The sequence below is a fragment of the Poecilia mexicana genome, unplaced genomic scaffold (genome assembly GCF_051168715.1).
Source record: "Poecilia mexicana isolate PSO_F unplaced genomic scaffold, ASM5116871v1 scaffold_4, whole genome shotgun sequence".
NCBI lineage: Eukaryota > Metazoa > Chordata > Actinopteri > Cyprinodontiformes > Poeciliidae > Poecilia > Poecilia mexicana.
This window is the reverse complement of record NW_028263373.1, coordinates 14,188,254-14,215,239: the sequence shown is the minus strand read 5'-3', so window position 1 is coordinate 14,215,239 and position 26,986 is coordinate 14,188,254. Positions and strand designations below refer to the sequence as shown.

Genomic DNA, 26,986 nt, shown 5'->3' with positions numbered 1-26,986 from the left:
GACTGACTGGAGTTTTTTCTTGTGAAGTCTTTTGCCATTGATCTCCTACAACATTTGTCATCAAAACTTTAGTCAAAGTTTGGATCAGAACATCCCTCCAGAGTACACTACTGAATGTTTTATCTGCAGACTGATGTAGATATTTATCTTTGAGAGATGAACTAAGGAATTTGAGCGTTTGCTGGTAATCAATGCTGTTTGTGCAAAATGGTTTGGAGAAATGCATTTTCCGTACTTTTTTGCAAATGTCAGGGATGATTTGAGGAGTGCACCAAACCTTTAAATAAAATAAAATCATTCTGCTGAGGTTTTTGGTTTGATGTGCCATCCTAAAACTTAAATAAATAAATAAGTAAGTAAAAATACAACAACGTTTTATTGCCATAATCGTCACCGGACAAAATTGTACAATGCGAGTCATTTACATTTTTTCACACTGGCTGTAAAAATCTTTGGTTTCCATCTTCACACAATCATTTAGGATGCTAAAAATCCTCCAACAGGAATGAAAGTTGTAGGTGCAACAGAGTGATTGTCATCAGCTTTGAGTTAAACCCTCCACCCCCCCACCCCACCTCGCCCCCTTCCTTCCCTCTACTCAATTCTTTACTAAAAACCTGCAAAAGGATAACAAAGGCAGTATTCAAGTTTGACGTTGAAGGTGGTTTACAGCCTTTTTAGCAAAGAGAAAAAAAAATTACAGATTGACAGTAAAAATACAAAGTATACAAACTTTTTCAGATTAGAAAATGGTTATGTGCTATAAACATTGGCCTACTGTTAGCTGTGGAGAAGTGCAGTAACCCTGAATGCTCAAAGAAAAGGATTATTGTAGCACCAAGTAGATCCCAGCATTGTTTCCAAATATGCCTCATCATCTCTGGCATCCTACAGACAGTGTATGTTTCCCTGTGTGTGAGATTACAGATAAGCATATAGTTTTATTACCTTTTTGTTGATCACCAATATGAGCAGTGATCGACAGATATACATTTTTACCTTGCTTTTTTTCCTTGGGCTGTCCTGAAACAGAATGTCACACTCACTTCAATCTTCCTGTTTTGTTTATATTTTTGACTTGACAGTAAAAAAAAAAAAAAAAATCTACTTTTCATTTGAAATGTACAATTTAATTTCAACAAGCATGTTTGATAATGTTTGTCAGACATTTCAAAAGGCAGACATACACAACAACAAAACGTAGGGAAAAAAAAAAACTTAGCAGATTCAAGACTGCGCTTACTTTGTACAGCAACATAGATGGCGTAATGTAGCACCTTTTTCTCTTTCAGAGACAAAATAAGTATGACCTGACAGATATTTTTTGTGAGGTTTTGTGTTCGCCGTGTGTGCCCTCCCTCATCTCTAAGTCGCTAATTTACAGTGTTGTGAAAATGTTTTTGCCCCCTTGCAGATTTCTTTTGTTGTTGCTTTTTTTGTGGCACTTAAATGTTTCAGAGAATCAAAGACAAGCTGGAGAAAACATGGATCAAATTTATTCCAAGAGCACGCTAAGGACTCATCCACCTTTTCTTCATAAAAGGTCAGCTGTCATGATTTAACCACAAGAAAGACACTGGGTACGAATGGGTACACAAACCTATAACATCTGCTTCCGTAGGTTAGGGTAGCTCTATGGGTTACATAAAACCTGTTAGTTAAAATTTTGGAACAAAATCATGAGATTTTGGTCTGCTCAGTTCTGCCTATTTTGAGCTCCTTTCAGAATGAGCCGTTTTATGGCGTTTTGTCACTTTAAATCCAGTAAGCTGCTGCTGGCCATGCCCCCAACTCAACGTTTACACTTGCATGTAAAAATTGGTGCCAACAGAACACAATTATACATACATGCAGGTTTGAAAAGCATAAGTGGAGCCTCCTGCGCAACCAACAAGAATACAGAAAGTAGTTTTTGAATAGTAAGTCAACAAAACGCTTGTCTTTTCTACCAGCCATTGTACAGCACAAATAGTGGTAAAACCAGCTGACCAAACATGCTGGAGCTCAGCTGGGGTTGCTAGGTAATGATGCAGTGTCCATTGAATGTGACTCAACATTGGGAGGTTTTTGAAAAGGCTCCTTTTCAAGACCCCCCAAAAACCCATTAACTTATTGCCAAAAAACTGCTGGGTATTTTCTTTAAGACAATATTTAGAAACAGTTGAAACCCAAGTGGAAGCCTAAATGTCAAAAATTTAAATTTTTTATTATAGGTCCCCTTTAATATTTTAGAGAAGGTGAGAAAAATAATATATAAACTGATATACATTTTTGTGTGTATCCTGATGTGAATTTAGGATTACATTTCATAAAAATAAATCACACCAATAGCAATGGCCTGGGACTGTTTTATTGCTTCAGGACCAGAAAGTGTTGCTGTAAATGGTGGAACCATAAAATTTCCCTCTAACTGGCTCAGAAAAAAATATCTGAAAACAAAAGTGAGATACAATATCAACTTGATGATCTGAATCATTGAACCGACAAAAACAGAATACATTTGTAAGGGGACAAAAACGTTTCCACAGCAATAAATGTTATAGCTGTCATGTACCTTTGAGATGGCTCCTGTCACGTTGTAAACTAGGCTCAGCCTTCGGTTGTCAAAGAAGTCAGATAAAGTAAGCTTAATTTCAGCTACAGCTCCTGGAGCATTTCAGAAGACTTCCTGCTCAACAACAAAGCTGGCTCTCAGGATGAGAATCAGTACACCTGAAGTGAAGATCGAAACAAATTCAACATGATCTACCTTCTTTAAAAGCCTACGAGCTGCTAAATGGCGTTTCCCTGCTTGTGATGGATGCTGAGGGACGCTAGAACCCTCTTTTGTTTCAAAGTGAGCATCACAGCATGGCGTCCACACTCTGCGAGAGGTACTGAGGTAAGCAAACATGACAGCACACACGCACGTAAACACGCCAATCCCTGCTTAGCTCTCCGCCTGCGGGCACAAGCAACAATCGGTTGCATCAGAGCAGAACGCAGCTTCTTCGTGTCTGCATCTGAGGACTGGTTGTCGCCGAGCTGCAAAGAACAGAGTGCTTTGGACGTAAGAACCTGAAATGCTGTGTATATGTTGCAGTCCTTCGTGGTGATAATCTTTCAAAAACACAAATACATTAAATGGCACACTTGAATATTGAGAGGGGGCAAAATGTGGCAAACCTTTATCCTCGAGTGTTGTGAAAGAATCCTGAGATCAGGTGCTTTCACACGACTCAGAAAACCCCCAAGACATTTTAGCTCAGCCCTTGGAACATTAAGACACTGTGAATGAAACCCCCGTCTAGCCTAAACAGACCCGCTACGGTTTCTGGATGGAGTTGGAGAGGTCCAAACACAAAAGCATCTCTTTGCCTGCTTCTCCGCTGCTTCTCAGCAGAGAAATGAGTGCTGGGTCAGGTAGAATTATAGTCATGGTACAAATAAAGGAAAAAAACATCAACATATAACTTGCAGAATAACAAAGTGGTGGTAGAGGTGGGCTTATTGACTCAGTTTTTCATAGCCCTTAATTCTCCCCCTGTTAGTCTGATGGTCCTTTCAGGGGGGGAGGGGAAGTAATTTGATGGGTTAGCAAATAAGTCCAGAGAAGGATTGCACACACATACACTGAGCTCAGTGCAGGTGAATGTGGAGCTTGATCCGCAGAGCATCCCCTATTTCCCCCTGTAGGTAGTCATAGTCGTGCTGCTGCTCCAGCTGATGTAGTCTGCGGGGTCCAAACAGAGGCAGGCTGGTGATCTCCAGCCGGTAGGACCCAGGCTGAGGCGGCCTCTTCCCAAGTCGGAGCACGCTCTTTCCGTCCCGGCGCTCCACGAGGCGGAAGTGTTCGTCGGTGTTGCCGTGGGTTATGATGTAACGTACATGATGCTCCAGCGGCTCCAGGGCGGGGAGGAGCTCAAGCAGAGGCTCCTTGTTGAGCAGCGAGGTCAGTGAGAGGTTCATGGGGATGGAGGCCTGGGTGTCCACACTGGCCATGCTCACAACTGGTTCCTACACAAAGGAGAAGAACAACATGATGACGCAATATCTAAATAAAACAAATTGAAGTTTCTTGTTGCAGAACAACAAAATGTAAAAGTTCAGGTACATAAATGCTTTTGCAATGTACCGTATGCACGTTGTACGATGTTGACCAAAACAAGTGAACTCTGGTCCACCTACAAATCGAAGTCTAGAATCGGTTGAAGTGAACACCGGTGTGGTTCGAATATGTGAATGCCAAGCTGACCAAAAGCAGGAAGCCAGCTACATCGTAGGGCATTCTGGGTAAATACAATCAAAACAAACACGAGAGTCTAATGCTAAGAAAAATGGTTCATGGTCTTTTACCAAAGACAAAAAGGAAAAGTCATAGAACTGCTAAGACACGGCTTCATTTTTTTGTTCTGTGAAGAAAGAATTTGCGTTCATCTTCCTCTAAGGTTTTTGTGTCGTTCCCCTCAGTTATTTGTGCTGCAGCGCCACCACAGGGGAGGGGGGTCAACAGGCTTCTCAAAGGCTTTGGACTGTTTGACACGGTGCAGCGTCTAAGTGAACTGAACCAGCTGAATAACTATGAAGAGTGAAAATACCCTTAGACACTTTGTGTCACTGCATACCTGATTCAGTTCATTTTCATCGGTACTGCGCCTGTGTCGTCCATTCTTCCCTCCTCCGTTGATCTTGCACTCATAGCAAGCTTCAGGAGACAGACTGTCATCCTCATCACCGTCCACGAGTTGGCCTGGGAAGCCTGAACCTGAAACACAGTGACTGTGAGGAGACAAAAAGAGAAAATCATTTTAATAATCCTCACATCAAACACCAAACATGGTTCACTTATTTGATGGCGATGTAATTCCTCACCCCTGTCCAGCTCTGAAGAAACCTCCAGGACAGCCACACAAGTAGCCTCCGTCAGTGTTGGAGCAGCCGTAGATGCAGGGGTTTGTGCCTGTGCTACATTCATTCACATCTTGGCAGCCGCCAGCGTTCTGCTCAAAGTCAAAACCGGAAGGACAGACGCACTTGAAGCTGCCCAGGGTGTTGTAGCAGGAAGCGGAGCCACAAACAGTCCCGCTCTGACACTCGTTTTCATCTGCAGAAAGAGAAACCTACTCATTCTGATGATGATGCACACACAACACATGCAATGATCCTTCCTAGACATCAAACATTTTTTCGTACTTTTAGCAATACTATTTTCTGAACTTCTCCACCAAGCTAAACATGACAGCAGTTTAATAAAATCCCTAAACTTTTATCCAGTTATCATTTTTATCCAGTTACAAGAATCATAAAGATTTCTGAAGTATTTCAAAAAATGTCTCCCTTCTGAAACGGTCCTAGTGGGTGATGACTCTCAATCAGGCCAAATGAACAGACAGATTTGAGGACACACTGACTCACCCACACACTGGTTCCACTGGTAGTGCTGCACGTATCCCTGAGGACAGCCACAGCGGTAACCTCCCAGCATGTTCTGACAGCCATGCTGACAGCGATGGTTATTGCTACACTCATCCACGTCTAAGGAAAGGGGGAAATTAATTTCTTTCAATCACTTACTTCACAAACATCAGCAGTAATGCCAACATTAGGACAACTATCAAAGATGGATGGAAGTCTGTAAAAACCCTTACATTTTAAAAAGCTTAACAATATATGGAACCCAACAGGACCTGGATATGTGAACATATTCTGTCTGCTCACCTTCACACTCTATGCCAGTGGTATCCAGGGAGAAACCTTTAGAGCATTCACAGTTGAAGCTACCAGGAGTGTTTACACAGGAAGCTCGAGAACCACAAACACTGTTTTGGGCTGTGCACTCATTGTTGTCTGCAAACAAACAAACAAAAACAACATGTTTTCCAGCTGTAAATTATTTGCTTTAGCGTCAAATAATTAGCACATGAGTCACAGAGCCTGAGGTTCGACTACTTGTAGCTGAACTCACCGATGCAGGCGGTCTGATGCTGAGTGAAGCCAGATGGACACTTGCAGTTGAAGCCTCCGATGGTGTTAACACAGAGGAACTGGCAGTTGTGCTGCTTTGTTGAGCACTCATCCAGATCTTAATGCAAAAAAAAAAGCAAGGCATGCAAACTAATTTAGCTTAAAACATGCAATGCTGTTGAAAATGAGCATAAACAAGCAATACGTAACTTTGAAGCTAGTTGCTGTGTGAATATATTTGCAAAATTACATATTATTCCAAAAGTAAATATCAATCATCATGTATCTGCAAAGGCTAAGCTGGCTTAAGCACAGCTAAAGAGTTCTGACACCTTTGCAGGTCTTTCCATCTGGTTGGAGGCTGTATCCTCTGGGACAGGAGCACAGGTAGCTGCCTTCAGTGTTTTTACACAGGAAGTTACAGGGTTTCGGAGACAAGGAGCATTCATCCACATCTGCAATATGCAGCAAAGTGACATGAAGTAGAAGAAAGGTGAGTCAAGATGCCAACACAAATCTTCACAGTTAAAACCAGTGAAAGATTTGACAGATTTGAATGTTTTCAAAGTGAGAAAAAAAATTGGATGGAAATAAAGCAAAGATCAGCCTTACCGACGCAGGAAGTGCTGGTGAAGTCAGCTTTGTATCCTACATTACAGTGGCAGCGGAAGGATCCTATAGAGTTGATGCACTGACCGTTCTTGCACAGATCTGGCAACACCTGGCATTCATTGATATCTGTAACAATAAAGTTTTACTTTATATTGATGTGCACAGACTGCTATTGCAACAGACTTTCACAAGTCAATTTTTTTTTAAGTCAATGTCAGCTCTCAAGTCCAGGTCCAGTTGGTTCTACAGTGTACAAATACACACAACACTTTTCAAATGTTTAGTTTTAAGTTGTTGTTTTTTTTTTAAATATGTGCAATATTCCTTCCACTACCAAACTGTCTGGAACTGTCACATAAAACACATAAAATACTTAGACGTTAATTGCTGTGTGAGTACATTCACAAATCACATGAAAATTAAAACATTATTACAATCTTTGTTTTAATTTTCCTGTTTCAAAGGAGCACATTGTGGGTGCAGATCATAGTTTGCTACTCACCTCTACCGTCTGTGGTGTATCCAGGTCCAAGAGGGCACATCTTCTTGTATTGCACAGTGCCAGGCAGAGGACACAACTCGCACTGTGACCCCCAGCCTCGACCCGCGTTGCAGCAGCACTCAGACTTAGTCACAGTGTTCCTGTTGGTTGACGATTGCTGGCACATAGTCTGCAGGACTTCTGTGAAACAGAAGCCCTTTCTGTTGTCTAATGGAAAAGAGAAGAAGTGTTTTTATATCTGAATGCTTTCTTGGATTTATGATCATCTATCATCTAAAGGACACAAAACTGTGGGGAAGTTTGAAAAGTTGTTGAGGTCATAAAGAAAAAGCAAAAATGTTATTTTATTACAAAAAGGAGGTTATGCTGACAGAAATCTAATAACATACGCAAAGAAAGACTAATTAGTGTCAATCGAGAGACAGCTGGCGGAATAGGTCTTACCAATGCATTCGGTTCCAGTTGAGCTCGGCTCAAAGCCGTCGTTACACTCGCAGCGGTAGCTTCCCACCGTGTTGATGCAGCGACCGTTCTTGCAGATTCCAGGTTTGGCACGACATTCGTTCAAGTCTGCAGCAGAACAAACAGGTGAAGGAATAAAAAAGTATGAAGAAAAGGGAGAATTCTGTTGCAACAAAGTTGCTGCAGTATGGCAGGATGAATAAATTATAGCGTATATGGAGGGATGAAAACAGATGGATGAATGGCTGGGTGGATAGACATAGATGGAAAAGTAGCTAGATGGACATTCATGACAACAGATATCTGTTATTCTGAGTCATACTTAATCAAGACAACCTATAGAATGTGCATACATCTTTTGCTTTTAAGTCAGTGATTAACAAAAATGTTGCCTGAAAAGGCCAACTAAAGACCTCAAGTCTTCATGTAGTCAAGGATAAACAAGCTGTGAGTATCTTTTATACACCACTTACATAAAAAGAGCCCAAATAGGATCTACTTACTTTTAGTAAATTAAATATTCTCATTTTCCATCCCTATCCTGATTTTGAAAATGCTTAAATAAAATCTCATAATTTTCCAGAGGAATCCTGTAAACTATAAACCTGGCACATTTCTACTAACCCATGCATCCCTCTCCATCTGGTCGCCGCTGCATGCCAGGAGGGCAGATACACATGAAGGTTCCAATCAGGTTCTTGCAGGTCATGCCTTTAGAGTCGCAGTCATCTAGTCCCTCCGAACACTCATCCTGATCTGTTTAGGGTTAAAAAAAATAAAAATAAGGCAACTGGTTAAAAACACGGTTGTAAAATACTATTACTCATATTTATACAAAAACTAGAACAGAGGAAAAGAGGTAAAAGTGAGAGTGTTATCTCTGGTCTGCCATCTCACCTCTGCACATGCGCTGGTCATCTCGCAGCACGTAGCCGGCAGGACACATGCACTCGTAGGACCCAAATGTGTTGACACAACGGAAAGCACAAAGGAGGGGATTCTGGGAGCACTCGTTAATGTCTTGAGCCAAGAAGAGGGACAGAGAGTCATTACTAAGGGGTAATGTCCATAAAATAAGTATTCTTGGATGTGATCCACTGACCTTCACAAGTCATCATGGGTCCCGGTTCAAAGCCCTCCTGGCACGAACACTCAAAGCCTCCCACTACATTGGTGCAGGTTCCGTTTCCACAAGGGTTCCCAATGGAGCATTCATCCGCGTCTGAAGAAACCGAATCACAGGAGCAAACACACAAGGTATTAATATATAAAAATGTATAATAATATATAATGGATGTTGATTTTATGACCATTAGTAAGCACCCCAAAACTCTACATCGATCACACACACATGCACATAAATCCACAGTCTAAGTCAAGCAAAATTCAGTGATAATAGTGACTTTAGAGATTAAATCTGTTAGCTAGAAACATTTAACACCATAGCTCTGTCCTGGTCTTGTTCTATAAACTGAACATCTATCTATAAGTCATCTCACCAACACAGTTGACTCCAGTGTAATCCAGGTTGTATCCGAAGGGGCATTCGCATCGGAAAGAGCCATCTGTGTTGATGCATATTCCATTCTGGCAAATTCCAGGATTATCTAGACACTCGTTCATATCTGCACACAGTCAGAACAAGCTAGCTCATTTAAACAAATCTGTAATTTTCTTTTTTTTTCAGGACATCAGATCACAGTTGCAGCACTAACCCTCTCGAGTGTCACCCAGTCCAGGCAGAGCTCCAAGGCCGTAGGGGCATAGAGTGTTGAAAGCAGCTGTCGAAGTGTCAACAAAATGTCAATGTTTTATGGTTGACATTGTGTACAGACGTATGTGTGAAAAGGTGAGTATGTGTGTGTTACACACCATCGGTTTCTCGTGGGCACAGCTCGCAGGGAATCCCCCAGCCCTCTCCAGGCATTTTGCTGCAGCAGCACTTGGCCTTAGTGGTGTTGAATGCTTTAGGGACTGAGCATTTGCCCGCCTCAAACTTGGTGAAACAGAAGCTCTCTCTGGTGTCTACCATAAAACGTAAGCGGTTTTAACAGGAAGCACAAAATGTAAATATTGCTACACTTTTGAACTTCAGCATTGTGGTAACTCTTACCGTAGCAACGCCGTTTGTTGTCGGAGAGTACGAAGCCCGACTCGCAGGAGCACTGGAAGCTGCCTGGGGTGTTGGTGCAGGTGCCGAACTGGCAGATGTTGGGCTCTACTTCACATTCATTAATATCTAGTAAGATGGTGTGCAAAAGAATAAAATAGAAAAAGGTGTTAGTCAAGACTTCACCCATTTAAGTAATAGCACATAACTAATTTATAGCTGTACTTTACTGACAAAAAGAGCCGTTGCAGTCTCTCAGCCACAGGAATTTGCAAATGCACAAATGGACTACCATATATGGCTGATGTATCAATAAACTGAAAGTGTTCATTTTTTTCCATACAGAAACTGGTAGTTTTTGGGGTGGGCAGGGTGAAGTTGCCAAAAAAGATCTTACTATTAGATATTTTATAAATAAATGTGAGGTGGGCTGGTGGTAACACAAAAAAGACACTGTTGTATAAAAGCAGAAGTGCAGAGTAGTGGGACAGACATTATCTCCAGACATCTTCACTGCTGTAACACAGTTATGTATATCCACACGAGTAAAACATGGACTGACTGTGTTGTTAAAAAGTGAAACCTGCAGATACCTCAGTGTTTGTTTTTTTACTGAATATGTCATGGTGTGTGTCAACAATCATGATGTATTGAAGTTTTTTCCTCTTACCTAAACACTGGTCATTTTGCACCTCGTAACCTGGAGGGCAAATACATCTGAAAGATCCATCCAGGTTCTGGCAGGTTCCCGGAGAGCATGTTCCAGGCAGACTAATACACTCATTGATATCTGGGGGAAAATCATTTTAAAAGCACAATTTTACGTCCAGTGTGACTTTTAGTGGATTACATTTATCTCACACATCTACTAGAACTTGTGACTTACCAATGCAATTCTTTCCATCAGGGGTGTTTTCGTAACCCTCATGGCATAGACATTGAAAGGAACCAAGCCCGTTGATGCATTGTCCATTCCTGCACACTTGGCCCTGCAGAGCAAAGCACTCGTCTACGTCTGTAAAGAAAATGTTAGAGTGATTAGGAAAAACAGTGAAAAATCTTGACAAAAATAACCGAATGACAAAAGTAAGCTAAATGAGTTTTCTCGTGGCTATACCACACACACAAAAATAGAAAGAAAGCTGCTTATTCAAGTATTATTTAATGCGTGGCTAAATGTTATGCTGACGCAGCTTATTTTATTAAAATATAGACGTATAAAATGTAATCAACATGACAGTAGCTGAATCCCTGAAACACTTTGACATTTAAAGTACACAGCTTGCTGTTGGCGTCTTTGAAGCAGAACAGTGAACAGTTCCTACCCATGCAGTCATTGTTATGTGTGAGCTCAAATCCAGGGAAGCAGAGGCAGTTGTAGGATCCCACCGTGTTTTTACAGGTACCATTGCCGCACGGCTGCCTTTCACATTCGTCAATGTCTGAAGCACATGCATAAAAAAACCCCACATGATTTCATTTGTGAGAAGCTAACATACAGTATTTTTATGTATCATAAAGTTTTAGACTGTACCCTTACCCATGCACATGGTTTGATCAGCAGTGGCCTTGAAGCCATTGTGGCAGAGACAGCGATAACTGCCCTGAGTGTCGATGCACTGCCCATGGCTGCACGCGTTAGGAATCTCCTGGCACTCATTGCGATCTGCAAATAAATATATTTGATTTTTTCCCCCTCCATATTTAAGCATGAACTTACAATCTAGGGATGAAAGTTTAACTAATAAAGTATTAATGTCAGAATGGACTCAAGCACAAAAACTAATGAAATACATTGAGAAAAGTGAAGAATTTAATCTTAACTTGCAGTAATATGTATTATACCATTATAATAACCTTATGTGTTGATTCCTTATTGGTCTGAATTACCCATCATCCTTCTCTTGACGTCATAATAAGATATCTAATTTCTTAATGTCTGGTCTTTAAATGTTTAAGTTGTCTAGAAAACATTTTTTCCAGGCTTTTGGGGTGATATAGCACTACTCTCCACCCTGACTTGTCTAAAAACATGTTACTTTTTTCTCTCACTTACAAAATCGACAATTTCAGCAGTTGGTCAGAAAGAGGTAAAAAAACAACAACAAAAAAAACCATCCAGGAACTAAAGGAGTATATCCAGTTATATTTGTAATGGTACACAAAATAAAATAAGAACATAATTCTTTGAAAAAAAGAATATTTTACATGTTGAAAACACTACATTTATAAGTATTTGTAGAAATATTTGTTGCTTTTAAAAATAAAAGCAGTTACATCATGTGATTTATTTATTTTTTTGAGTAAATACTGTAATACTGTTTTTACAGACGGATTACCATACGATGCAAATTTAATACCAGCCCGTCCCTGCTGGTAATCTGTGAAGGTAAACATGAGCTCACCCAGACAGGCCCCGCTGGGGGACAGTTTGAAGCCCTGGGAGCACTCGCAGCGGTAGCTGCCTGGGATGTTGATGCAGTTTGCGTTGCGCTGGCACAGGTTGTCCCCGCTGTTACACTCATCAATATCTGTGGTGGAAATAGAAAATAACAAGCTATAGACATCGATCACCAGCTCCATAACTCATCAGATTTGGCTCTGAGACTGCGTACGACAGGACAAAAAAGCCATTATGGAGTTGTAGAGTTCAGGAAGATACTCCCAGGTTCTGATTGATGACTTTGCCGGACACAGTTGCCTTTACAAGAACATAATTCATGATAACTGAAGCAGAAATTAACCGGGAGGCTTGTGAACGTACCTCACTGCCAGTGAGGAAGAGAGATGTGCATGCTTTAACTGAGCATGCATGTCCTGGTACGACTTCATTTATCACTGATTTATTTAACCAGCACTTCTAGTAGTAAGTTCTTTGTGATATGGAGTGCATTGGTGCATGCAGCATGTGTCTGTTCTGTCAAAACAGTATGGGTGGTGTGAGAATGCATACAAGGCCAATATAGTTTTGACAGCAATTTGCAAAAAAATAATCTGTAATATAAATTTTTTTATGGCGTCTGTGTGCAACTAATCAATACAATATGTATCACTTAGTGAATGGAATTACTAAAATAATCTATTCTGAATTTGAATGCGTTTTCTATTAATGAACATTACTTTAACATTAAATGATATGTGTTTTTTTTTTTTTTTTTAAAGACTTAGTCAAAAACGTAGCTTTTACAAAAGCACTACAGGGAAGAAACTTTTAGTTTTAAAATGCTTTTTAAAGAAATTGTCTAGTTATTTCCATGTCATCCCCAGGAAAATTCATAATGCAGCAGATAGAAGAATAAAAGATATTTGAGCTGAGACTAACCTTCACAAATCAATAGTATGTTATTGTAGCTGAAGCCCATTGGACATTCGCAGCGGAAGCTTCCAATCTGGTTGATGCACACTCCGTTAGCACAAATACCCGGGATTTCTCTGCACTCATCAATATCTGTGACAATAAAGCACAGTTACAAAATAGCATCAACAAGCTTTGAAAGTGATCATTTGAAACTGATTGACAACCGCTGCTGGATTCACCATGACCTACCAACTGGTTTGCCGGTGTGGATGTCGATGATGAAGCCAGGAGAGAGGTTACCACACAGCGTCCGGTACGCATCTGGACGAATCAGCACAGAGGAGACTCAGTGGCAGTGATGAAACATGTCAGTGAGCATTTTGTTCAATAAGTCTACTTAATGCATTGTTCTGGGTTTTTGTTGCGGCTCACTGGTGGCAGGAGTAGGACACGGCTCGCACGGCTTGTTCCAGGCTTTGCCCACATTGTAGGCGCAGCAGCACATCTTCTTGGTCATGTTGAACGACAGCTCATTCTCACACGTGTCATTGAAGTTGCGGTAGCAAACACTTTTCCTCATGTCTGCATTACAAGGCAGAAATGAGAACTTTCCAATACGCTACAAAACTGTTTGCAGTAAATGTATTTATTTGAGGGAGCCTCTACCACTCACCCATGCAGTTGTTTCCTCCATTGACCTGCATGTATTCAGGGGGGCACACACAAGTGTAGTTCCCCAATGTATTGTAGCAAGTTCCAGGCCCACAGATCCCAAAATGAGTAGTGCATTCATCAATGTCTGGAACAAAAAAAAAAAAAAAATCTAAATAAATGAAATTCATTCAACTGCATTCACTTTGTAATGTCTTCACCATTAAAGGAGGAGCAGATACCTTCACAGATGCGCGTCTCTTCGTTCAGGTAGTAGCCTGGCGGACACTCACACTGGAAGCTACCAAATGTGTTAATGCAGTTCCCACCCTGGCAGAGACCCGGTAACTCCATGCACTCGTCAATGTCTTAAAGATTAGGCAAATAGAGAAATGAGTCTTTGTCACGTTATTCCTTTTCTGTTAACATGTATCATGAAAAAAAGGAGAAAGCAGTATGTTCTACCTTCCAGAAGAACGGTGATGGGGTTCGGCCTGAAACCCTCTCCTCCTGGACAGAGAGTCTTGTATTCGGCTACAGGGAAATAATAAACAGTCAACCACTGTGATTTAAAAACAAAACAAAACAAATCATTACAGGGCAAATGAGTGGATTTTGGTTCCGAGGATGCATACAGGAGTTGGATGTTGGGCAAAGTTCACAAGGGTTTCCCCAAGCTCTTCCATCGGAGCAGCAGCAGGACGCTCGTGTAACACCCACACCGATCTCCACACTGCAGGAGATTCCTCCGTCACCCCGAGGAAGGATGTCCAAGAAACAGTTACCGACACGGGTATCTGACAGGAGTAAACAGCACTGTTAAGCCTAAATAAATCATAGAAGTATTTAAACACCAAACAGTACAGATTCTGAATTTCTCCAAGTTTTATCGTATGTAGTTATGAGACGCGGCATTTTGTGTGTGAGGTGGAAACTACAGAGCAAGTAGCAGACTCCTCCCCCAGCTTTAAAAGTAAGGAAATATTATGTTTTTGCGCCCCTGATTTTAACTTAAAATATACAATTGCACCCCTGAAGAAATATTAAAGACATGGAAATAATTGTCATTTCATGGCAGCTCCTGAGAGCTTCCTCCTTCTGCCACTGGGTGGCATGCTTTAAACTTGTTACCTGCAGGAAGATCTCAACATGCAATGAAATGTCACCGTCAACACTTTAGGTATTTAATGTGTCCTATATTAACCAACTAATAAATCTATTAACTTGTTGCATCAGGTTAGCCTGTGCCCACAGCTGATTTGATGATGTGTGCAATGTGAAAAACGTTTAGTTGGTTAATTAATTTAAACATTGGAGTGCTACTTAAATTGTTCTTGTGTCATTTATTTATTAAAACACTTTTTATTTTCATTTTTGAGTAAACATAATTTGGAGCTTGGGATGAATTGACACAATTTCTGTGCTGGTATGAAGTTCATTCATCTATTTCATCATATCCAAGATTGCACTTGGAGGACTATCTTGAAATCTTCTTATTGCAGATCAACTGAATGTGACTCACCCACGCAGCCCACGCCAGTGGGGTTGAGTGTAAAATCAGGTGGACAGTTACACATGTAGCTCCCTGGTATGTTCACACAGAGTCCGTTGAGGCAGTTCACATGGACAGCACACTCGTTGATGTCTGGAAGACACACAAAAAACACTCGTTTTTGAACAAACGCCAAACTTAAATGTTTGCACGGGAAGTATAACAGTTTTATATGTTTGGCAATTGTCTTTATAAAAAATCTTGCCACACAAACTAATAATTCAGAGAATTTTGTTCTGCACGGCAGTTTGTAACAATGAAATCAGCAACTTATCAAGTTTACTAAGTTAGATGGTAGATTGTTTCTTTATTGTTTATCACTCATTTTGTTGGACTTGGTTATAAACGCCATGAGGTCAATTTGAAAAATAGAACATGAAGCCTTGTATTATTTATTTAAACTTCAGCGTGACAGTTACCAGTGCAGTTTCCTCCACTGCGGTCCAGTTCGTAGCCATCGTCACAAACACAGCGGAACATGCCTGGCAGGTTCTCACAGGTTCCAAACACACAGATGTTCTGGAAATTACACTCATCGATATCTGCAGGGAACATACCAAAGACAAGGTTATTATGCTACACTACTTGAATGGAAAAGTAATGCAGTCTGCCAGAATCAGTGCTGCACCTTTGCAGGCCTTGCTGTCCTCCGTGGGCGTGAAGCCCATCTCGCACTCGCAGCGGTAGCCTCCAGGAGCGTTCAGACACTGCCCGTTCTCACACAGGTTGACGTTGTCTGCGCATTCATCCATGTCTGCAATAAAGCAAAAAAATGCATTATTAAACAATGCCAAGCTAGACTTGAATGAAATAAAATTTCACACTTAAACAAAAGGAATAATTTAGAAAAGACAGCCTTTATTTTTCAATCAACAACTGATGCCTTTGGTTCTTACATTCAAGATATTTGCAGTGTTATTTTTGGCTCAAGACAGTTTATTGTGTTTTTGTTTTGTTTTTTTCTTATTTGCAATATGCCTAAATATTTATTCGCTAGCAAGGTCTGAGAAGTAGTAGGTGCACTATTCACATTATTAAACCGCATCTAGATTATCGGTCTTTTTCTAAAAAGTTTGCGTTCTCTTTATTGAAAGTCAAACTTTCATTTCAAGTACAGACTATTTGACCAAACCTGCTCTCAAGTGAGCATCCAACATCAGAGTAGTTTTCTTACCTGAGCACGAAAAGCCGTCTCCATTAAAGCCTTCTTTGCACGTACACCTATATGACCCTGGTGTGTTGACGCAATCTGCATTAAGGTGGCAACTGTGGTCCTCTGAGGCACATTCATCATAATCTGGAAACAAAAGATTATCGTGTCACCATAATCTTGGCAATAAATTACAGCTCCAGACAAAATTAGGTAATTACATTGAATTTAAATCGATTTAAATATTGGGAAATAATAATCCACAACTTCAATATTTACAGAGTCAATCTGAGTAATCGACTCACCCACACACTTGATGCCGTCTCCCACCCAGCCGTCTCTACAGCGACACTTAAAGCTCCCCGGCACGTTAATGCAAGCAGCGTGCATGTCACAGTTGTGGGCTCCAATCTCACACTCATCAATATCTGAAGAGAAATAAACAGCAGCAATACCCAACAGTTATACTGTTTATGTTATGTGAACTTATAAAAATAACTACCACAAGAACTCTCATCAGTAAAAAAAGTGGTTTTGAATTTGTTGAAAGCATCCGGGAAAAAAAAAAAACTCCCACACAAATGCAGTGCATTGTTAACCAGGAAAGGAGAGAATATACTTTGTTAGATTCTGATAAATTGAACAGTTTTGAATTTTCATTTCTAAAAAAAAAGCATCACAAAGAGAATAGAACAGTTTTAAATGGCAATAAGGAGCCTTGGCCGCAGAATTATATCTTAAAAATTATTTCTGTCCTTTTGATAACAATTTACATTTATTGTAAATAATGCATTACTAACATGGAAATTTTCCTCACCATCTACCACAACTTGTTACTTATTTCTTGATTGCATTCTCGAGCTACATATATAATTTTCTAAAAATGTAGAACTGAAAAATTTGAATAAATGGTTGACCTATTTAAACACTTGGCTCAGACCTCCACTGATGTGTTTGTGTGTGTGTGTGTGTACCTGTGCAGCCTGTGGATCCCTTCTTGACAAAGTATCCCAGCTGACAGTGGCAGATGAACGAGCCTTTGGTGTTCTCACAGTCACCGTGGAGACAGATGTTTGGGTTCAAATCACATTCGTTCACATCTGGGCAGACAGGGATGGACAGAGACCGGTTACACAAGCAGAGTTTTCTCGACGGAGCTCAGGATGATTTAAAGTGAGACTGACAGAGAAAGTCCCACAAAAGACAAAACAGAGTCATAACATGTCTGAACCTAAGCACAAGTCGGGGAGAAAATAAATAATGCGTCAGCCAAAAATAAAATGATAAAAGAACCTTGAAGAATTTTCCTCTTACCGATGCAGGTCCTCATGTCCATGGAAGCCATAAATCCATCAAAACACAGACAACGATATTCCCCAGGAATATTGGTGCACTGGCCTCCATCACAGACCTCTGGAGTCTCTTCACACTCATCAATGTCTATCAAACAGCAGGAACAATTTTTTTGTTTTTTTTAAATGGCAAAAGTAAACACACAAATTCCCTAGAGTACAGTAAAGCATATCCAGCGTTTTAATACCTGAACAAGTCCTGAGGTCAGGCATCAGAGCATAGCCCTCACTGCAGCTACACTCATAGCTGCCCTCAGAGTTGGTACAGTGAGTCTCACAACCTCCGTTCATGATGGTGCACTCGTCAATATCTGGAGAAGAGGTCGTCGTCGTTAAACATTGGACATGCACAGTCTCAGTGAAAACAGAAAACTTAAAGTCGAATGGATTTCAACTTCTATCAAAATGTTATTCAATATGAGAACAAATTTTCCACGTACCAACGCAGCCCTGTCTGTCTGGTGTGGCCTGGTACCCGGTGTTACAGGAGCACTGGTAGGTCCCGGGCATGTTGACACACTGTCCGTTTCTGCACAAGTTGTCACTCAGCTGGCATTCATTCATATCTAAACCAAGGTAAAAATAAAAGAAATTACATAACACATTCTGAAATACAAGAATGTATTGATTATTTTGCAATGAACTCATTTGACTTTTATGGATGGATATACATGTATATGCAGGTGCACTATAAAACATAAAAGATATCACTACAAATTCATTTAAACAATTAATTCAGCTCAAAAAGGGAAAGTAATCTATTCTGGAGATTTATTACACAAGTAATATATTGCAAGATCTATTTTAATAATTAAGGCTTACAACTAATGAAGGCTAACGTTTTTTATTTCTCTAAACAGAAATATTTCTCTATATGATTTTTCATCATATATCATATATTTCTAATACTGAAATGTTGTATTATGACTGTAGTCATCACTACCTTCGCAGACAGATGCATCGTTGCTGAGCACATATCCTGCAGGACATTCACACTCAAAACTTCCCTCCGTGTTCATGCAGGTTCCTCCGTGGCACAGCAAGGGGTTTCTCTCGCATTCATCAATGTCTGTCATTAATTAGAAAACCATAAAATAATTTAAAAAGTTACCAAATGAGTGTTAAGAATGAGCTCATGCAACATTTTTCTGTAGTTCAAGCTTACCCATGCAGTTTTTCATCATCATGAAGCCACTTTCGTAGCCTTCGAAGCATTCACACTCGAAGCTGCCGGGTGTGTTGACGCACGTGCCATGGCCACAGAGGTCAGGGGAGATTCGGCACTCATCAATGTCTGAAACAAAGGTACACAGAAAAAAGGAAACATTTTGTTTTGTTTTGTGGAAAATTTTAACAGTTTATTTTTATCTTAAATTTAGAGCCTCTGTCACCCAGTTCGAACCTGTGCAGTTTCTCTCCTCGGCTGTGAGAGCAAAACCGCTGTTGCACCGACATTTGAAACTGCCGATTGTGTTCCTGCAGGTTCCATAAGTACACAGGCCCTGGAAGACCTTGCATTCGTTCACATCTGTAAAGAAACACGTTTAAAAAGTGATTAACAACCAACTCACAGTGAATTCAGTGCGGTTCTACCACAAACTGGCTCCCCACCTGCAGGCCACATTAAGTACCTTTATAGAAGGACCTGCCGGTGAGAATATCTCCTCTGTTTGCAAAGCCGCGACCTCTGGGACAGATGGTATTGAACTCCGATGTTCCTTCTTTAGGACACTCCTCACAATCGACCCCCCAAGCAGCACCCACAGAGCAGCAGCACATGTCCACACGGTACCTTCCCGGAAGCGGCTCACCGCACTCATCCTCGTGCCATTTCTTATAGCACTGCTCACTGCGCATGTCTGGAGAAAGTGCACAAAACCAAATGAGGATTTCTGCATTTGGACTCGAAGAAGTGGCGGTTTTATCATCTAAGCTCCTCTTACCCACACATGTGCGACCGCTGCTGTCCAAGGTCAGGCCTGCAGCGCATTCGCAGCGGAACGATCCCTGGGTGTTCACACACCGCCCGTTGGTACACACTCCGGGGAACACTTCACACTCGTTTATGTCTGCAGGGAGAGAAGAGTTTGACACATGCATAAAGCATTCAAAATGAAAGAAAAATCATAAGACTGAGGTATAATTGCAATGTACAAAACACATGTTCAGGATCATCAGTGGCAACTAAAGGGGCCACACAGAATCATCACACACACATTGATATGAAATACACTCACCTTCACAGACGAGGCCCTTCATGCGAGCAAATCCTCGAGAGCAAGCCGTGTCTAAGAAAACAAATAATGTTATATACAGTATATACAGTTTCTTTTGTTAATAATTACACCAATGTGGATTTATAACATTTTACAACGTTATGTAAAGTGCAAGTATGAATTTCGTGGCCCATACACAGATTTTTAACGGCTGAGTGATCTCATTAGGCCACTAAATGATAGTTTATTGATTGGAAAACTGTGAATGCCGCAGGGAACAGACGAGCACCAACGCCAGGATATCTGCTGTTTGTTATCAAACTCTTTGCTTTGTCAGAGATAAGTTAACGTGTTGGGTAACTTTTTTTTTTTTTTTTTTTTTTTTTTTTACATCTGGAGAATTAAGACTGAACTACTAATGGAGAAACATGCTGAGAGAGACTTTTTTGTGCTTTTACCCTCATTATTCTGAGAAAATGGGACGCGTTACCTCAGACTCACATCTGATTTACTTAAAAAAAAACATTCAGACAAAATTAACTGGTTGGTTTGCGACAGCAGAGTTTTAAGCAATTAAAGATACAAACAAACGTGCTGTATGCCAATGGTGGATTCTTGGTAGAACTCCAGGTAATCTGTTATATTAGTCTTGGCAACATGTCAGTGGGGTGCATTGAATCCCACCATGGCTCTGGCTACAATCCAAATGCAGCAGCTGAAATAAAAAAAATACAACTCTAACTACGAATATGTGCACTCCTACGACCAGGTGTTTTGCACAGAGAGATTGGTATGTGCCCAGCTTCCAATGGAATGTGACTCTCAGCTGGTAAAAAGAACTCACATCTCCAAATTGTGCATATGCTGGTTGCTTTTAAACCAAGTAATCATTGGTATGATATTTACTATGGAGATGCTGCTCTCTGCACATAATATCCAGTCAGCTGCATTCTCTCATGCTGCTGATGAAAGTATTAATGGTGTTTTCACCTTCCACTATGAAGCTCAGACTGATTCCTCAGGATCAGAATCATCTCTCAGATGTAACAGGAACAAAAGACTCACTAAATGTTTGGCTTAATTTTGCTGTGATTTATTGAACAGTTTTGCTGGATTATATCTAGCAAGTTAAATGAACTCCAATGTGGCTTAATGCCCACAAGAAGAACATTTATTTAGAGACGCTAGAGGTCATGCAGAGTGGTGGGGACATTGTGCAATTCAAACAAAGTCAAGTGTGCAAAAGATTTTCAGCAACATCATCGCAATAAAATACTTGCAACAAATTATGTAGCTTCACTGAATAGCCAGTGAATGTCAACTTTACACCCAAACTAACAAACATTCATGAAGTCGTGTTTTAGGATAAGTGAACTAACCGATCTCGCAGGGTTCACAGGGGCTGCCCCAGGCGGCTCCCAGCGTGGAGCAACACTCAGACTTCAGCGTGGCTCCGTTGATGTTTACCTCACAGCGGTTGTCTTGTATCGTGAGCCAGCAAGTGCTCTTCATGCTGTCTGTGGGGCCGCAGCAGAACAGAGAAGACTTTATCTAAAGAACTTTGTGGTGTTTTTAGGTGAAACAAACAGTTCTGTTAACACTCAGGATTCCCCAGACAAAAAAACCTAAACAACAGGCTGCGAAATGTGGTGAGCACATTTCTAATCCAAACAAAACATTTGCCAAGCCAGTTTTTCCCTCTTAAACTCGTATTTGTGGGACACAAAATATAAACCAAACAGCTAAGCTGATCAAAGATGACCTCACCACATTAGCATTATCACATAAACTTGGGTGACATCATGTTAAAACTCTAAAAATATTTAACTTTCCATATTTTACTCTTAAATAATAAGCATTTCTGTCTGAGGCTAAAGGTTAAGCTAGGTAAATGTCATAAATCTGTGCATTTTTGTTATTTTCTAATCCCACCCTGCATTCCTTATAGCAAAGATTTTCCACCAAATCCAGACGACCACCCAAACACAAAAGCACACTTTACTTCCCTAATCTCTTCCCACTGGGAAATATAGAGCAGGAAACAGAAAAGCTAGAGGAATCAGTAGACCTCTGAAAGACAGCCAATGCAATGTGTGAACTTTGTGATTAATATAGTAGTAGATACCAAAATGTTTGTTCTAGTTGTATTTCCTATCAGTGTATGGCTTTGAAAACTGAAAGAAATAATTGTCTTACTTTACAATATAATCTCTCATTTCAACTTATTATTTCTAATCTGTTTCAATGACTATGATCTCCTTTTGAACCAAAGCTAAATTTTAATATCCCAAATTTAGAAAATTTGGGATATTTTCTAAATAACAGTGTGTGCGCACCTGCCCCAGTTTTCACTTAAATTACTAGTAATTTGTCTCCACACCTATTTTTGCAGAGGCATGTAGAAACACCCACACCATTTTAAGTGTTTGATGATGAACTTATATTTTCCTGTGAGTCATGTGAAGCAGAATCTGTATGTATAAAATGGCAAACTTCTAAATTTTGAGGAGAAAATATTAGAAAGCTATAGTCTGAGAAAGCTGATATGCTGTCATTCAGTTGGGTTTTATTTGTACAGATGAGTCTGGTCTGCTTATTTCTTGAGGAGAAATCGAAACAGACTAAACTGGAAAATTAACAAATTACAAAAGAAAAGGTAAAAAAAATCAACCAACCGAATCTCTTTTATTCCATGTTGCTGCCATAATTCACATTAAACGACTGTCTTACCAACGCAGATGGTATTCGTGGAGTCCAACTTGCTGCCATGGGCGCACTCGCAGTTAAAGGAACCGGCCACATTGCGACATAGTCCGTTGATGCATGGGCTGGAATCACACTCATTGATATCTGGGACATGCAAAAACACACATTTGGAATCAGGGAAAGGTAACTTTTAGTAAGTTAACACATCTGGCAGTAACTCCACCTGCAGATGATATCCACAGACAGAAACAAAGAACATAAAAACAACCAAACATGACTTTGGCGGAGTGAGAACTCACCCTCGCATGTCTCAGAGTCGGGTTTGAAGACGAACCCTTTGGGGCAGGAGCATGTGTAGGAGCCCGGGGTGTTTCTGCACAGTCCGTTGTCACAGAGCAGTCGGTTCACCAGACATTCGTTGATATCTGCCAGTAGGTCAGAGAGAAAACTCTTTTCAACATCGTGAGGCTTTATTTGCATTGTTTACTTATCATTATCACTCAGGCTCATCACTAAAAACTTGTTAACACTCCTTGTAAAAAAAAGCAAATCCATATTTGTTGACATGGCATATTTTCACACACTTTTCATGATTCTTAGGTAACATAAAATAAATCTCAAGCATTTTCCATTGCTTATTTTAATTTTTAAACATGATGACAGAGTCTTACGTTTTTTTGGCTAAAAAAATGATAGGAGTAAACGTTACATTCTAGTTAAGCAGGAGGTGGATTTAAGGAAGTAGCTTTCCTACTAAATGTATTTGCTTGTGAATTGAGATAATTAATTTAAAAATCTAAAATGAAAGGAAGAGACAAATATGATTGGGGAAGGACTCATATCATCTGAGATGGATGGTAAGAGCTCTAAAAAAGGTCGAGAGTTCACCGTTTCCTTCATTAAGTTGCAGCAAAATGTTAATATTTTGAAGCAACTAAAGCTTTTTTGCAAGCTCTCTAGAAAGTGCTGAAACATGATCAATGCTTACTTATTGAACTTATTTCAGTAATTGTATAGAATATGATTTCTACAAGTTTCACAAGACAGTCAAAGTTTCACTATTAATGGTACTGTACCAAAGTATAAATCTTTAATGTTTTGGATCTATTGAAAGTCTTTGGTGCACCTTAGACCATAAAAGTAAAAGGAAGGAGCCCCTGAAATGCTTTGGCAAGAGAGCAAAACTGCTGCATTTATAGTGTGCCAGTGCACACACAGGTAAACATATTTAGTTACATTATAACCACAGTCTTCAAAGAACTGTTTGCAGCTTTTATGTTGACACAATGAAAAACACATACATTTTTTAGTTAGGCATTTTTTTCTATTGGTTTCTCACATAGAATTCCAGTAAAATACAGAAAATGAGAGACAATTCAGGGGGTTTGAATAGTTTTTCCTGGCACTGCAGATGTCCAAACACACAAGTCATAGACACAGCTACTTGACTTTTACTAACATTTGTAGCACACTTATAATCACAGCAGCCCTGAAACATCTGTGAATCCTTTCTTTACAGGAAGAAATATTATAAACTCCCCATAAAGTTAAGCTCTGAAAACAAACACAGACTCACCGACGCAGTTCTTTCCACTCGTGTCAGACTCGTAGCCAATGTTGCAGATGCAGCGGTAACTTCCTCTGAGGTTCTCACACATGCCATTCTGGCAGATTTCTGGGTCCAAGGCGCACTCATTGATGTCTAAGAGACCATCAAATGTAACTCAGACGATGCTGGAGATAAAAATGAATGAAGTAACTATTTTTTTTAAATGAAAAAGGCTTACCTCTCCCATCAGTTGTGATACCAATACCACCACTGCATACGGCCTGGAACTCAGCTGAATGGGAAACATTGAACAGCAAACAGCGTAACTAAGCAGATTTTCTTTCTTTTTTTTTTTTTTTAGTCTCAACTTTGACACAAAGATACTACCTGAGTTTCTGGATGGGCAGGGTTGGCAGGGCTCTCCAAAGCCATGCTCAGGGTTAGCACAGCAACACTCAGACTTGGTCACCGCTCCTGGAAACGGACGCGAGCACGTTCCCATTTTTATGGTGCCGTAGCAGGTGGTCCTCATGTGTGTGTCCACACACACTCTTCCATCAACATCAACAGCCAGACCCGGTGGGCACTCGCAGCGGAAGGAGCCCTCGCTGTTGATGCAGCGGCCGTTCATGCAGATGCCGGGTGTGAGGCACTCGTCGATGTCTGATGGAAAGAGAGGGCGTAACAGAAGGACACCATGAGGTAAATACAAAGTATTTAATGATTTATGCCTATAAATTAATTTCATAACTTGTCATGACAATTTTATCCCAACCTACTTTTAGATCAGAATTTTATTAGAATTTTCTTCCAGTATACCTAGCCAGCAGGCAGCTACTTGTAGTGTAGTTTAAACCTCAAAAGAAGAATACACACTGAGTGTGTGATCCTAAATGCTTAAGTAGAAGACAACCAAACTTCTTCTCTTGTTTCATGAGGATCTTTTGACTCTGTTCAGAAGTGATAAAACCCTTTAAGTGAAAAGATGAAATATCTTCTACTTAGAAAGTTAGCAATTGTGAAGATGCATGTTTCTCTTACAAAATCTTTTACAAATCCAATGAATTGTTAGCAAGTTGGAAAGATTCCATAGCAGTGGAATTAGCAACTTGTGAGGAAGTAAAAAAAAATGAAACAAAATTTCTGGTTTAAAAAAGAAATGATCATTGAGATTTCACCAAATTTACACATGCTAGGTCATACCGATGCAGTACCGGCCACTGGGTGCTAAAGTGAAGCCCGGCTTGCAGATGCACTTAAAGCTGCCGTCCTCGTTGATGCACATGCCATTGAGACACATGTTGGTAGTGGCGCACTCATCGTGATCTGGCAGAACCAATAAAAGTTTGATGATTGTCATGACAAAGACCTCTTCCATATGAAGTTCAGCCATGTTTTTGCATTTGCTTTTTTTTCCTCACCAACGCAGTTCTTCCCATCCGGAGTAAGCTCAAAGCCAGCATTGCAGATACACTGGAAGCTGCCCTCTGTGTTGACGCAGCGGCCGTTACGACACATCACTCCATTCACGATACACTCATCAATGTCTATAAAGAGGTGAGACTATCTGTTAATTGTGTTCATGAAACATTTGACTCTGCTATGATTAATTTGTGCATGCTGAAGGCATTTTCAGATGTACCAATGCAGGCCTGTTTGGTAGGGGTCCCCTGGTATCCCTCGTGACATTTGCAGTGGTACGACCCAGGTGTGTTGACACAGTCGCCATTGATACATGGGTTACTCAAACACTCATCCACATCTATATGTATATAGGAAAAACAGAGCAAAAACAGATCACAAATAATCAACCGGGACATTAATTAAGTTCCTTAATCTTACAGGAGATGGCAGTGTAGAGCCTGAAACGAAGTTGTAACTTTGACTGCATCACATGTGGTTCTGTGGTCCAGTGCAAACTGCCTGGGCATGTTTCTTACCAATGCACTCCCCGCGGACATCCTGCTTGTATCCCATGTTACACTCGCAGCGATAGCTCCCACGTGTTGGGATGCATCGTCCATTTAAGCACAGGTGGGTAAAATGTTGGCAAAAGTCAAGGCTTTCATTCACAGAAACGGTGCCTTAGAAAACAGCGGACACAAAGAAGAATAAACGTTCACAAAAGATCGTGTAGGTGCCATACTCTCTGTTTGGTTTCAGTAAACCTAATCACTCAGATCTATTGAAGGGACTCACCTATGTTCAGGTGATTCAGGCCTCCTCCATTGCCCCCAAAAGTCCCTCCGTTGTCTCCAAAGCCGTCCCCTCCTCCATTGGTATGTGGCCTTCCGTTCCCGTTACCGTTTGGTATACTGGGCAGCTTGAATCCGTAGTTTCCATTGTTGCTGGGGAAGTATCCATTGGGGAAGGTGTGAGGGAGTCCTTGTGGGACACCCACAATACACAGACGCCTGTACTCATCTTGTAGAAAAAGAGATGGAAAACAATAATAGAGTTTTGCTGTGATCGGTTTGCTTCACTCGATTCATGCATGAAACAAAATGGCTCATGGAAATCCTCAAAGTAGTCAATTACTCAAACCAGCTTGCTTTAGGGCAATCAGTAGGAGAAAAAATGTTAACAATGTGACTTTTAGTCAATAGGTCACATAAAAATCTACTTTAATCAACCAACCTCTTTGAAAGTCAGATTAGATTACCCCATTTCACCAGCTCCAACCAACTTTCAAACACATTTACACATCAATGGATATCGGTGAACATCATTTAGCCTTTCACTCTTCAACAACAATTTTAAATTGTTCAGACAAAAGGCAATGTTGTCTTTTCTGTCTAATTGGCTGTATAAAGCTGAAGTATTATCTGTGTCAGTGAAACAGTTCTGAGCCAACCGGCATGAGATTTACTACCTGTGAGAAAA

General features: G+C 40.4%; 1 protein-coding gene across 1 annotated transcript in view; it reads right to left on the bottom strand.

Moving 5' to 3' along the window:
• Positions 1-357: 357 nt before the first annotated feature.
• The window catches only part of fbn3 (fibrillin 3), a 78,319-nt gene continuing 51,690 nt past the window's right edge, over positions 358-26,986 (bottom strand). The window contains exons 11-65 of the mRNA XM_014998880.2: positions 26,303-26,527; positions 26,044-26,187; positions 25,746-25,865; positions 25,525-25,650; positions 25,307-25,429; positions 24,491-24,766; positions 24,342-24,395; positions 24,131-24,256; positions 22,854-22,979; positions 22,579-22,698; positions 21,228-21,365; positions 19,870-19,920; positions 19,576-19,701; positions 19,264-19,491; positions 19,035-19,160; positions 18,798-18,926; positions 18,576-18,701; positions 18,073-18,198; positions 17,821-17,943; positions 17,595-17,720; positions 17,255-17,380; positions 16,586-16,708; positions 16,305-16,427; positions 15,759-15,884; positions 15,550-15,672; positions 15,101-15,223; positions 14,214-14,375; positions 14,044-14,112; positions 13,821-13,946; positions 13,601-13,726; positions 13,360-13,509; positions 13,177-13,248; positions 12,952-13,077; positions 12,035-12,160; positions 11,170-11,295; positions 10,955-11,071; positions 10,516-10,644; positions 10,300-10,419; positions 9,633-9,758; positions 9,392-9,544; positions 9,235-9,300; positions 9,019-9,144; positions 8,622-8,741; positions 8,417-8,539; positions 8,144-8,275; positions 7,502-7,627; positions 7,058-7,264; positions 6,556-6,681; positions 6,276-6,398; positions 5,945-6,061; positions 5,698-5,826; positions 5,395-5,514; positions 4,852-5,083; positions 4,605-4,758; positions 358-3,996 (exon numbers count right to left, since the gene is read on the bottom strand). Of these exons, the coding sequence (XP_014854366.2) occupies positions 3,619-3,996; positions 4,605-4,758; positions 4,852-5,083; positions 5,395-5,514; positions 5,698-5,826; positions 5,945-6,061; positions 6,276-6,398; positions 6,556-6,681; positions 7,058-7,264; positions 7,502-7,627; positions 8,144-8,275; positions 8,417-8,539; positions 8,622-8,741; positions 9,019-9,144; positions 9,235-9,300; positions 9,392-9,544; positions 9,633-9,758; positions 10,300-10,419; positions 10,516-10,644; positions 10,955-11,071; positions 11,170-11,295; positions 12,035-12,160; positions 12,952-13,077; positions 13,177-13,248; positions 13,360-13,509; positions 13,601-13,726; positions 13,821-13,946; positions 14,044-14,112; positions 14,214-14,375; positions 15,101-15,223; positions 15,550-15,672; positions 15,759-15,884; positions 16,305-16,427; positions 16,586-16,708; positions 17,255-17,380; positions 17,595-17,720; positions 17,821-17,943; positions 18,073-18,198; positions 18,576-18,701; positions 18,798-18,926; positions 19,035-19,160; positions 19,264-19,491; positions 19,576-19,701; positions 19,870-19,920; positions 21,228-21,365; positions 22,579-22,698; positions 22,854-22,979; positions 24,131-24,256; positions 24,342-24,395; positions 24,491-24,766; positions 25,307-25,429; positions 25,525-25,650; positions 25,746-25,865; positions 26,044-26,187; positions 26,303-26,527 (7,490 nt within the window). The 3' untranslated portion in view covers positions 358-3,618. The remainder of the gene's footprint in view (positions 3,997-4,604; positions 4,759-4,851; positions 5,084-5,394; positions 5,515-5,697; positions 5,827-5,944; positions 6,062-6,275; positions 6,399-6,555; positions 6,682-7,057; positions 7,265-7,501; positions 7,628-8,143; positions 8,276-8,416; positions 8,540-8,621; positions 8,742-9,018; positions 9,145-9,234; positions 9,301-9,391; positions 9,545-9,632; positions 9,759-10,299; positions 10,420-10,515; positions 10,645-10,954; positions 11,072-11,169; positions 11,296-12,034; positions 12,161-12,951; positions 13,078-13,176; positions 13,249-13,359; positions 13,510-13,600; positions 13,727-13,820; positions 13,947-14,043; positions 14,113-14,213; positions 14,376-15,100; positions 15,224-15,549; positions 15,673-15,758; positions 15,885-16,304; positions 16,428-16,585; positions 16,709-17,254; positions 17,381-17,594; positions 17,721-17,820; positions 17,944-18,072; positions 18,199-18,575; positions 18,702-18,797; positions 18,927-19,034; positions 19,161-19,263; positions 19,492-19,575; positions 19,702-19,869; positions 19,921-21,227; positions 21,366-22,578; positions 22,699-22,853; positions 22,980-24,130; positions 24,257-24,341; positions 24,396-24,490; positions 24,767-25,306; positions 25,430-25,524; positions 25,651-25,745; positions 25,866-26,043; positions 26,188-26,302; positions 26,528-26,986) is intronic.